At 52.6% G+C, this 12,489-nt stretch overlaps 1 protein-coding gene across 1 annotated transcript; it reads left to right on the forward strand.

Annotated features, from left to right (window-relative positions):
* Positions 1 to 9,560, forward strand: LOC120392427 (C-type lectin domain family 2 member B-like). Its single transcript, XM_039517179.1, has 7 exons — positions 1 to 209; positions 2,946 to 3,067; positions 3,155 to 3,323; positions 5,780 to 5,875; positions 7,673 to 7,860; positions 8,071 to 8,174; positions 9,224 to 9,560. Exons 3-7 carry the CDS (start codon positions 3,236 to 3,238, stop codon positions 9,342 to 9,344), a joined length of 597 nt encoding a protein of 198 aa, XP_039373113.1. The 5' UTR covers positions 1 to 209; positions 2,946 to 3,067; positions 3,155 to 3,235; the 3' UTR covers positions 9,345 to 9,560.
* Positions 9,561 to 12,489: the final 2,929 nt, after the last annotated feature.

A 12,489-nucleotide genomic window follows, 5' to 3' on the forward strand; every position in this document is an offset into this window, starting at 1 on the left:
AAGGGTTGAAAGGGAGAAGCGGCAGCACGAGATTGAGCCAGTCTGAGTCAGGCAGGGGAGCCGGGCGGGACGTGCGAGCCCCACACAACGGGCCCGGCCCGCAGCGGGGGCATTTCAAGTTACTTTGAACCTCTGGAAGCGGAGCCGCCCCCGGATCCATGACTAGGCCGGGGGCTCCCACGGACCCTCCCCCCCCGTCTGGCTCGGAGGTGAGAGGGGGGCGCTGCGGCGGGTGCACCCTGATGGGGGGAGCGCGATGGGGGGTGACTCCTAGACCCCCCCCCGCCCGGAGCCTGGGGTGGGGGAGGGAACCGGGGGCACCGAACACGGGGGCGCGCTAGGTAACGGGGGGAGGGGGCACCTTCTCCTGGGGCCCACAGCCAGGGGCGGCATGAGCCTGATGGGGGCGGGGCACCCGCCCGGTGGGGGACACGCTAACTGGGGGCACAGCCTGGGGGCGGCATGAGCCTGATGGGGGCGGGGCTCTATGGGGGAGCGGCACCCGCCCGGTGGGGGACACGCTAACGGTGGGGAGGGGGCACAGCATGAGCCCGATGGGGCGGGCCTCTATGGGGAGCGGCACCTGCCCGGTGGGGGTAGACTGGGGCACAGCATGAGCCTGATGGGGCGTGGCTCAATGGGGCGGCGGCACCTGCCCGGTGGGGGTACACGGTAACGGTGGGGAGGGGGCACAGCATGAGCCTGATGGGGGCGGGGCTCTACGGGGCGCACCCGGCGGGGGGGGAGGGTGACAACGGGGTTCCGGGGTGGCTCGCCCGACAACACGGGATCCGGGGGGGGGGGACGCAGGGGGGTTGCGCAGCCGGAGGTCCCTGGACCGAGCCTCACCTCGGACACGTGCGAGGCCCCGGCACCACTCGGCGCTAGCGGAAAGTCTAACATGGCGGCGGCCCGTGTATTGAAAACAACACCACACCTCCTGGTACGGCGAGCCGGAGGGGACACGCCGCTCGCCTCTCGTGGTACCGCCAAAGCGCATGCGCAGGAGAAAGGGCGGGGGCGGCAGCGAGGCGTGTCCTCCCCCCGCCCATTCGAGTCGGCTTGGGGGCGTCCCATAAAGTAGGGGGGGGGCTCCCACTGCTCATTTGTGGGGGGTCAGCGGAGGCTTCCCAAGTGGGGAGGGCGGTTAATGGGGGTCTCTATGGAGGAGGGGGCCCAATGGAGGAATCCTAAGTGGAGAGGGTCAAGGGGGGGGGCTGCTAATGGGGAAGTCTAAGTGGGGGGGGGGCTGCTAATAGGCCTCAGTGGAGGCGTCTGCAAACCACAGTAGCTGTGTTAACAGATGCAGTGTTCTGTGGCCGTAGCATCTACGCTGGGTGTTATGTTGGCGTAGCTATGTTGGTCTGGGATGTTTGGGGTCCCCCTCCCACGCTTCTTGTCAGTGTAGCTATGCCAATATCACTTTCAAGTGCAGACCCAGGCCTGGTCCCTATTACCGAGTTAGGTCCGCTCAAGGCTGTGCAAAATTTCATGCCCCTGCAATGTCGTTAAGCCGACCTAAGCTCACTAGGTGGATGGAAGAATTCTTCTGTCAACCCAGCTACCACCTCTGGGAGAGGTGAATTTATTACAGAGACAGAAGAGCCCCTTCCATCGCTGTAGGACGTGCCTATGCTACACTCTAGGAAGTGTCTATGCTACAGTGCCGCCGCAGCACATCTGTAGAGTTTCAACTGTAGACACCCCCCCCAAACTCTTTGCGGCAGGGGCTGTCTTTTTTCGTCTGTGTTTGTATAGCACCTAGCACAGTGGGATCCTGGTCAATGATAATACAAGGAGAAAACAGCTTGGGAGAATCTCCCTGTTTGTGAGACACCTGTCTCCCTGAGCATAAGGCAGGTGGCATGTGCCTCCCTTGTATGAGGGATGGTTAGCAAGTGTCATAGAAATGTTTCAGTTTCAACTTTAATTTATAGTATAATTTATGTACTATAACATCTGAAATTTTGAAACAAAAACATTATTTCAAAATTAAAAATTGAACTAAAAACATGACCCCGTCCAAAAGAATCATTTTGATTTTTTTCCTAAACAACATTTTGTTGAAATTGATGCGGTCTTGCAGCACGTTTTGATTTCGTCAAATCAATTTTATCTGATGGAAAATTCTTCTGTCGGAAAGTTTTCAACCAGCTCTGATTACTTGTATAACAATAGCCTAAGAACCAAATCATGGACCAGCCATCAAATAAACCACAGCCTCCTCTGGGCACCTGTTGGACTTTAAAGCACAATGGATTTAACTGACTTGCAATCATTGGTATTGTGCAATGCTGAATGTGGACAAGGCCTTTCCCTGGTAAGATAGTGGTGTAAATTGCTTATTGCACCAATGCAGCAGGCTTCTTAGGGGTTTGCAAGTATATCTACACTAGTGCAATTGCCTCTAATGTAGACAGGGCCTTATTCTGGAGGTGGCAGCTGTGACACCATTTCACTGTCTTAGCTTTAATCGTGGTAGGTGGCAGGCGGCCGGGATGCTGTCAAAACAGTGTGGGAGGGAAAGCACTGGGTTACATGCAAGACATGAACTCCCCAACCTACTGTTAAAGTAGCATCCAGAGTTGGGGTGCAACCAGGCCTGCCCAGGGCTCGAACCCTCCAGAGCCCCTGGCCACAAAGGGCTGCAGCCTCTGGTCCCTTCTCTGGCTGGGTGGCTGAGAACCTCAGGCTGGGAGGAGCCTGAGGCTGATGGGGTCTCACACACACTCTGCCTCGCCTCCTCATATGTTCTGCCCCAGAGAAACGCCCCCACTGAAATAAGCACCCTTAGGTCCCTGTCAGGAAAATGCTGATTACGCCCCTGATCCAGGCCAGATTTGAACACAGTAAATGATTTTATGCTTCCTTCAAATTCCCTCTGCAGTTTCTTGTGCATGTAGGCCATTAACAGTTTATGATAAGAATTTTTGTTTCCCGTGTAGCTATGTGCCATTAACCAGCTGCCCCAGGAGTGCCTGCATTCAGTGACTGGCTGAAGAAATCCTTGTCCATAGTGTGCAGCAATGTTTCTAAGATATTTTTAGATTGAAGGTGCCAATGCAATGTAAGACTTGCCCCTGCTAAAAACCCTGGCTGTTGATCAATGAATGACAAAACCCAAATGTCCTGACTCTTAAATCTTGGATTTCAGGTCTTCAAATGACGGCGGTTCCTCTTCTAAACACAGTGTCAGCCTGAGAGAGAGTTGAGCAGAGCCCAGTGTTCATAGACGATGGGTCTCACTCAGAGAAGAGAGCCTGAGAATTCTGCTGAGGACCCTCTTAATAACAATGGGGATCAAGAGAGGGCAGGACAACCAGGTAACCAGAGCCTCACTGCTCAGAAACAGGGTGGTGGTAGAGACAAATGTAAGACCCATCTACACTGGAAGAACAGCCATGTTTAGACACAGATCCGAAACATGGTTGTGGCTCTTCTGTGTTATAACAAAACTCTTCTTGACAGTGGACAGGACAAACGTGTTTTAGCCTAGGTGTCAGGCAGGATTAAAAGAGGGTTTATGGCATGGTTAACCTGCTTTTTTCCCCCCTCTGTCCACATTAACCATAACACAGGAGAGACGTAACCTTGTTTAAATACTGAGGTTGCCTTTTCAAAGGAGGATGCAGCATCTGCATGTGCAGTCAGGCGTATCTGATCACCCCAAAACCCTCTCCTATGTGTTGTTACCTCATTTTGTACCTGCAACTCTGCATAGCTATGGGTTATTAAGTAGGTTCACGTCCATTTCTGGGCTGGAGCATGTATTGCATCTGCACATTACAATTTGTGGGCCCTCTCCTTCTTTACGGCCAAAGACGGAAGTGGGTGTGGTTCATCCACCCAAGGCATTGTGAGCCCAGTATTCTGCATTTGCACATACAAAAGAGGAATTTGGTTCACTTAGGGGATGTCTCTACTGCATAGTGCACCCGGGTCCGTGTACTCGGGAGTGCAAGCCTGTGCTTTCCAACTCGCCTGTGAGCATCCGTACTGCATACCTGCCCTATGTCCTGGCAGCTGCATCCATACTGGGGATGCCCTGATGCCTGTCAGACATGGTGGCTTCTGAGGGTGTGTCCCAGGGTTCTTAGTGCCCAGCTAGCTAGAGCAGTTCTAGGGCTTGGTTCGTGGTGTATTATAGGAGAACGTCTCTGTCCGTCCTGCGACACGCTGGTTGCGAGGCATCTTCTCTGCTTTTTTAACAAACGAGGCGGAGTTGTGTTTCAAACCGAGTCGTCCGTGTGGCAACGAAGGGTTAAGCACAGAGTGACTGTATTTGAGCCAGCAGGTTGCTTCCACCTCATGGGAGACAAGTGGGAAGATGGGAGACAGAAGGACAGGAACACGCAGACCCCGGGAATTGTGGGATAGCTTTGTCAGACTGTCTGAACACAAGCTAGGCCACGGGAACTTTGGCTACATCAGCTGCGAAGTTGGCAGGGTTGGGTGCACGCTGGAGTAGAATGCAGGTTCGTAGCCACACTGCTGGGCGAGCCAGCCAGCCAGCCCCTGTTGTAAGGTCTGGCTTACCGCACTAGTCTCTCCGGAAAATTTTTAGACAAATGGTGATATTTTTTAAACTGCAACCTCCCTTGAATGCGTGGCTATTTATAGAGCAACCGAGGTGCCTTGTATAGCATAGAGCAGAGGACTTCCCTGAAATAATATCTAGAGCAGATCTGTTAGAAAAAGTCCAATTTTGAGTTAAAAATGGCCATTGATGGAGAAACCACCATGACCCTTGGTAAATTGTTCCAATGGTTAATTACTCTCCCTAGTAAAAACGTGTGCCTTCTTTCCAGCCTGCCTTTGTCTACCTTCAACTTCCAGCCCTTGGATCGTGTTGTACCTTTCGCTGTGAGACTGAAGAGCCCGTTATTAATTATTTGTTCCCCGTGTTTACCAAGTGATCTAGATTGCTCTGAATCAGAGACCTGCCGTCTTCCTTCAGAGAGATCTGGAGCGCTTCCTAAGCTGGGGGCAAGCAAACAGGAGGTGTCTGAACCCAGCTCAGCGTCAGCGTGTACATCTGGGAACAAAGAACGCGAGCCATGCTTACTGGATAGGGGATTCTCTCCTGGGAAGCAGGGACTCTGGAAAAGATTTGGAGATCATGGTGGATGTTTAGCTGAAGGTGGACTCGCCGTGCGAGGCTGTGGCCAAAAGGGCTAGTGCAATCCTGGGATGCATAATCAAGGGAATCTCTAGTAGGAGAGGAGAGGTTATTTTCTCTCTCTGTTTGGCACTGGTGTTTCTGGTCTATTGTATAAATGCCTTCTAATGCAGTATAGGTGTAAATCAACATCGTCTATCAGACTGTAATGGCTGCAGTCCCTGTAGTACGGAACGGGAACATTTTCCATCCTGTAGCAATTTCTCTGCTCTTTCGGGACACTAATACCGAATGTACATTGCTTCTCGGGAGTCAAATTTCCAGCATCTCTCCCCCTCCATGGCTTGGCTTAGAGTATCCTGACTTAATGTAGGAGCCACTAGGTTTGTGGGCTGAGAGAGTCAGATCCCCTGGGTAGGGGGCACAGGCAGGGCATAGGGAAGAGACTGCGGAATGAGACACATTCCCCTCCCCTGTTAGTTGGGAGCCAGGCAGCCCTGGGATGCTTGGGATCACAGCTCCAGAGAGCCTGGAGCGGAACAATGAGCGTGAGGGAGAGAAAGCAGGAGCCGTTTAACTGAATGCCCTGTCTGGCAGCTGACATGCTGGTATTAATAACTCTGGGTCCTCCCATCCACCCAACAGCTTTCTCTCTTTCAGGTGGCCGGCGTTGGGCCAAGCCCTGGAAACGCTGCACACGTAAATTCCTCTTTATACTCTTGACCATTGCTGGCGCCGTCATCGTGGCTTTGTTAGGTGAGAGAGTTCAGCGCTCCTTGCTCCTTTCTGTTTCCCATTCGGCCCAGGAGCCGCCGCAATCGCACGTTTTTCTCTCTTCTTGCCGCGGATAGTTGGGCCACAAAGGGGATTTATACAAGACTCTTGCTCCACCTGCCCTTAACATGACTGCTCCTTTGCCTTCAAACCATCTCTGTGATACGGTTCATGGGCGCCAGTCCCTAAGCCTCCCTTTTTTGCCCTGAAAGGGTTAGAATTTCAATGAGGTCTTTAGTTTTGTTACTTGGTCATCTTTTATCTCACGCAATAGCCAATAAAGAGGCCTCTAAACGAGAGGTGGAATGAGTTAAAACAATGGTGGACAACCCATCAGGTAATCTGATTGCAGGCCAGGAGACACTGTGCTGAGGTTGTCCGCAGGCACCGCCCCCCGCAGCTCCCAGTGGCCTCGGTTCTCTGTTCCCGGCCAATGGGAACTGTGGGAAGCGGCGGCCAGCGCATTCCTGCGGTGCCTGTGGACGGTCAATGTCAGCAAAATGACTCCCGGCCCGCAATCAGATTAACCTGATGGGCTGCAGTCTGTGCAAAGTTTTGTGATGAGGCTGTGGTGCCATCTTGTGGCTGGACTTTATCTAGTTTTTTTTTTAATAATGCAGGCTACCTGCATGTATTAACCAATGTTGACAAGTACAAAGTAATGTACATTAGAAAAAATCAGTCCCAATTATACATACCAAATGATGGGTCTAAATTAGCTGTTGCCACTCAAGAAAGAGAGCTTGGAGTCACCTCGGATAGTTCATCTGAAAACAGCCGTTCAATGTGCAGTGACAGTCAAATAAACTAACAGAATATTAGGAACCATTAGGAAAGAGATTAGATAATAAGACAGAAAATATCATAAATGGCACTAAGTAAATCTGTGGTATGCCCACACCTTGAGTTCAGCGTGCAGTTCTGCTCACCTCAACTCAAAAAAGATACGTTTGAATTGGAAAAGGTGCAGAGAATGGTGACAAAAATGATTAGGGAACTGGAACAACTTCCATACGAGGAGAAATAAAAAAGACTGGGACTGTTCAACTTAGAAAAGAGACAACAATGGGGGGATATGACGGAGGTCTGTAGAATCATGACTGGTGTGGAGCAACTTAATAGGGAAGTGTTATTTACCCCTTCACATAACACAAGAACAAGGGGGTAACCTGATGAAATGAGCAGGCAGCAGGTTTAAAACAAACAAAAGGGAGTATTTCTGCACACGACGCACAGTCAACCTGTGGAACTCCTTGCCAGGGGATGTTGTGAAGGCCAAAAGTATAATGGGATTCAAAAAAGAATTAGTTCATGGAGGATAGGTTCATCAATGGCTATTAGCCAAGATAATCAGGGATGCAGCCCCGTGCTCCGAATATCCAACTGCCAGAAGTGGGGACTGGATGAGAGTGGATGGATCACTTGGTGATCATCTGTTCTGTTCATTCCCTCTGGGGCACCTGGCATTGGCCATTGTCTGAGGGCAGGATATGAGGCTAGATGGACCATTGGTCTGATCCAATGTGGCTGATCTTATTGTCTTATGCTGTGACTTTTAGTGAGATGCTTTTTTCTTCTTAAAACTAAAATCCTTTTCTCACCCCCCTCTTTTTTTTTAACCTGAATCAAATATGCAGATCTGAGTGCTGGGCACAGGATGGGCTGGGTTAATTTCAGGGGGAAGCATGTGTATGAAATTCTTACTGCTGCGTATCATTGCACGGGAACAGATGGGTCTCTGTCACCCTGTGTCCGTTACTGTCTCTCTTTTCCCCCCAGGGGTAGCACTGAAACTTCGTTTTGATCCTCCGCGCTCCCCTGCTGTCCCTTGGTGCCCTGACGGTTGGGTCGGGTACCTAGGGAAATGTTACTATTTCTCAGAGGCTGAAGGAAACTGGACCTTCAGCCAGAGCAACTGCTCCTCCTTCGGCGCCTCCCTGGCTGGGATCGACACCCTGCCTGAAAAGGTGAGACGCCTCCAGACGACAAAATGGGCGTGGAGACTTGAGTCTTTTCCCAGGCGAGTGACCCAACCGCCAGGCTAGAGAGTCCGTCTCACTCGTGCTCGGCCCCAGTGACTGTTCATGTGTCCTGTGTGACGTGGAAAAGCTTTGGCAGGAGAGAGAAAGAGGGGGACCCACCCTGAAATAATGTCTTCCTTTTTCTGTTCTAAAAAGGCGTTCATGCTGCGTTATAAAGGACTTTCCGAGCACTGGATCGGCCTGCGGAGGGAAGAGGGTGAGCCCTGGAGATGGGTGAATGGTGCAGAATTCAACAACCTGTGAGTCTTCTCTCTTTCTAAGTGTTGGGACACGTGTGACTCCGATAAGCATTGAATCTGGACCAGTCTAAGCTTGGTGGGAAGACAAAACCACCGATAATCTTTTTCTGGCATTAAAAGGACTGGAACTCCTATCTGGTGCAGGATTGGGGGGCACTGCATTGTTTAATGGGGCTGGCTTAGAGGGGATCTTAGGTCTTCTGTACGTGGGTGTTTGTTTGCACTGTTATAGCAACGCTATTGGCTAATGGCCCCCATGTAACAGACCTGGCCCAAGATACCTTTTAGTAGTAGTAGTAGTAGTGGTGGTGGTATTGATGTTGGTATTATGGTAGCACCCAGAGGCCCCAGCTCAGATCAGGGCCCCATTGTGCCGGGCGCTGCACAGACACACAGAGACAGGCCCTGCCCCAGCTGAGATCAGGGCCCTGTTGTGCTGGGCGCTGCACAGACACACAGGGAGAGACAGTCCCTGCCCCAGCTGAGATCAGGGCCCCGTTTGTCTGTGCAGCACCCAGCACCACAGCGAGAGACAGTCCCTGCCCCAGCTGAGATCAGGGCCCCGTTTGTCTGTGCAGCACCCAGCACCACAGCGAGAGACAGTCCCTGCCCCAGCTGAGATCAGGGCCCCGTTGTGCCGGGCGCTGCACAGACACACAGCGAGAGACAGTCTCTGCCCCAAAGAGTTCACAGTCTAACTAGACAGGACAGACCAAGGGTTGGGGGCAACAGAAGGTACAATCAGACTGAATAGCGTGATGGTCTGGAAACATCCTACCTATGGTCTGATCCCCATCCGGCCTGACATTTTGCCTGCATTAGAGACATACCAGGGCTAACCTCAGGGCTGCATGCTCCACATGGGAGGCCATCATGAAATGAACTGAATTTGCTATTAAAACAAATCACAAGAGGATGCTGGGCCCAGATGCAGCGGGGAGAGCAATGGGGAGCAGAGTAATTATGGCCTCGGTGCAGCTCGCTTTCATCTGCTGCGCTACCCAGAATGCGGAGCCGGGACTCACAGCCCCGCGGCGCTTGTGTTGCAGGTTTGAAATCCGAGCTGACGGCAACTGTGCCTATCTGAACGACAAGGCTGTTGGCTCCTCGTGGTGCCACACGCTGCGCAACTGGATCTGCACCCAACACGACACGTACACGAAGGGCTAGGGAAAAACCGCTGCCGCGGCGCGTGGTGCTTGACATGCGTGGGACTGGTCAGGCCAGGCTTCTCGGACTTCCAATCTGCTTTTGCTGCTGCGCTATCTGCATATATTCAGTGATGAGCTCCTCGCCCCATGAGGGGGTCATGCCCCCCTGGGGACTCCTGCCCCATCCAACCCCCCCCATGTTCCTTGACAGCCCCTCCACGGGACCTGTGCCCTATCCACCCCCCTTCCCTGTCCCCTGACTGCCCCTTGCCACCCCATCCAACCCTTTCTCTCATTCCTGATGGCACCCCGGGACCCCTGTCCCATCCAACCACCCCTTCTCTCTGTCCCCTGACTGTCCCTGGAATCCCTACCCCTAACTGCCCCCCACTGCCCCATCCAATCCCTGCTCCTTCCTGACTGCCCCCCGGGACCCTTGCCCCCATTCAATCCCCCTGTTCCCTGCCCTCTGACCGCTCCGACACTAATCCACCCCCCCAACTCCCCTGCCCTCTATCCAACACCCCCTCCCTGCTCCCTTACTGTGCTGCCTAGAGGTGGGGGCCCAGCTGGGCTGGGGCTGGGACCAGAGCCACCCGGCCGAGGTCGGGGCTGGACCCGGGGGCTGGGCAGGAGCCGCACCGCCCAGCCAAGTTCACGGCAGGACCCCGGGGGGCAGGAACTGCGCTGAACCACCCCAGGGTCCGGCCATGACCTCGCCGGGCGGCGCGGCGCCTGGAGCCCTCCTCCCGCTGGCGCCCCCAGCCCCGGCCCCAGCTCAAGCTCACCTGCAGGAAGCCACTGCTTTCTTCTCAGCGCTTCCAGGCTTCCCGCGCGAACAGCTGATTCGTGGGAAGCTGGGGAGGGGGAGGAGAAGCCGGAGGAGCTTCAGAAAAGGAGGCAGAGTGAGGTGAGCTGGGGCCGGGGGAAGGGCAGGGAATTGCTAGAGCTTTTGTTAAATTTAAAAGCCCTTTTGGAACTAGTTGTCCCTCCAGGAACAACCGGTTCTAAACGGGCTTCTAAATTTAACAACCGGTTCTAGCGAACCGGTGCGAACCGGCTGCAGCTCACCACTGCATATATTGCAACGGGAGGAGCCCAGTCACTGCTGTGGTCATCTGCTCTGCTGTAACGTGACAGCACCACCTGCAGGGCGCCGATAAGATGGCTGGCGAGTTCCAGACTCCGGGCTGCCGTTGAATGAAGCATTTCCTTGCTGCTGAAGGGCTGCTCCAGGAGAAGAGCAATGCAGAGCTGACTCTTCGGTGCTATATTGGGTGATGGTGGCCGGGGCACACACGGTGCCACTGAGTGACTTGCTGCTGATCCCTTCTCTGAGGATATTTACATCACAGGGGCACCCGGAGGCTCCTGTCAAGGTCACGGGCCCCATTGTGCTGGCTGCTGTCCAAACAAACTTCAGTAAGACTCATCCACCACCCCAGAGAACCTCGCAGCCACAAACAGAGGATGCCGGGGAAAAGGGATATGGCATCCGAGCAGAATGGCAGAAACTCCCATCCAAGTATCTTAGAACCTGGAGGTAATCTCTCTTATTGGGCCAATTTAGAATATAAGAACGGACATACCGGGTCAGACCAAAGGTCCATCTAGCCCAGTGTCCTGTCTTCCAACAGTGGCCAATGCCAGGTGCTTCAGAGGGAAAGAACAGAACAGCCAATCATCAAGTGATCCGCCCCCTGTCACCCAATAACTTCGTTAAGCTTTGCTTCCTTTTTCTTCATATTGTGGAGTTTCCATAGAGATGGCAAAATTCGGTGTCTTCCCTTGTCGCGGGTCCCATGTCGGTCCCAGGATAAAGCTTTAGTCTCACTGACAGCGACAGAAGGAATTTTGCCGTGGGTGTATTTGATCCACCTCTCTGAGAGAATTCTTCTGTCAAGCTACATCTACAGACAACCGTACTACGGTGCACAGGGTGTGACATTTTTCCTAGCCCTGAGTGCTGCAGCTGGGTCAATCCAATTTTTAGGTGCAAACCCAGCCTTACACCCATTCTACAGGGGTGTAAAGTAGCTGTTTAAGGAAATGTAGGAAATCAGGCCCCAGGCCGTTTGCAATGAGGCTGAGACCAAACTGTGAAAAGCAAAGAGTCAGGGCTTAATTTCACCATCCGTCATCCCAGCCAGCCTCCCACAAACTGCCTATCTTGGGAGAGACTTTTAGGGACTTTCCCTATTTCGCCCTGGCTCAGTGAACCCACTAATGGGTTACAGTATTTTGTATACTTAAGAAATACCTGTGAACAAGAGTACAGGTGCTGCTTAAACCTTTGTATATAAATAGTTTTTGTACTCTCTTTTGCACTTTGTGTAAATAAATGACCTCACTGCTGGGTCTATGGTTTTTCTTCTGTCTTCTTCCCTGCATTCGCTTTGGCGCCTCCTGGGTGCCTGCAGGGCTGGGTCCAGGTGGAAGGAAGAAAAGGGGATTTTCTAGCAGCTGGCCAACTAATTTGGTGGGGGGAGGAGTCTGAGTTGCCTGATCAACTGCAGAAGCAGCCAGCGCCACCCAGCCTTCCCCTCCTCACCTGGGGTGGAATCTGGAGCCTGGGATGGTTCAGAGCGGTCCTTGGCAATGGGCTTGGAGGTGGCTTAGGTGACAGGGGAGGGGTAGGAAGAGAAATAGATGTTAAAGATAGTGACTGTGGTAATGAGGGCTCCGTATTAAGTACCTTAGATTTAAAAAAACAAAAACTAGAGAGATTATGTTAGACCTTTAGGAAAAACTTTCTAACTGTCAGGGTAATTAAGCACTGGAACGAATTATGTAGGGAGATGGTGGAGTTTCTATCATTGGAGGTTTTTAAGAGCAGGTTAGACAAACACCTGTCAGGGATGGTGTAGATAATACTTAGTCCTGCCTCAGTGCAGGGGACTGGACTAGATGATCTGTCGAGGTCCCTTCCAGTCCTACATTTCTGTGATTCTCTCTCTGCCTCCATTTCCTCTTCCACCTCTACAATAATGGTGATCACTTGTGTTTTGTACAGCACTGAGAAGGGCACTACATGCTAAGGATGATGGTTATTGGGGGTTGTCACGGATCCACCCGCCCAATGCTTTAGAACATTCCCCGGGGGGACCCCTTCAGGGTGCCAGACCCCCTTTGGGTCTCACTCTGTCACTAGGATTAACCCTTTG

The sequence above is a fragment of the Mauremys reevesii genome, unplaced genomic scaffold (genome assembly GCF_016161935.1).
Source record: "Mauremys reevesii isolate NIE-2019 unplaced genomic scaffold, ASM1616193v1 Contig1, whole genome shotgun sequence".
NCBI classification, from domain to species: domain Eukaryota; kingdom Metazoa; phylum Chordata; order Testudines; family Geoemydidae; genus Mauremys; species Mauremys reevesii.

What these genes read in the sequence shown, in the direction of transcription:
- LOC120392427 (XM_039517179.1), top strand. Translation starts at nt 3,236, where the DNA reads ATGGGTCTCACTCAGAGAAGAGAGCCTGAGAATTCTGCTGAGGACCCT. An exon ending in AGAGAGGGCAGGACAACCAG is followed by an intron (nt 3,324 to 5,779) that starts GTAACCAGAGCC and finishes TCTCTCTTTCAG; the next exon opens with GTGGCCGGCGTTGGGCCAAG. An exon ending in GGTGCAGAATTCAACAACCT is followed by an intron (nt 8,175 to 9,223) that starts GTGAGTCTTCTC and finishes CTTGTGTTGCAG; the next exon opens with GTTTGAAATCCGAGCTGACG.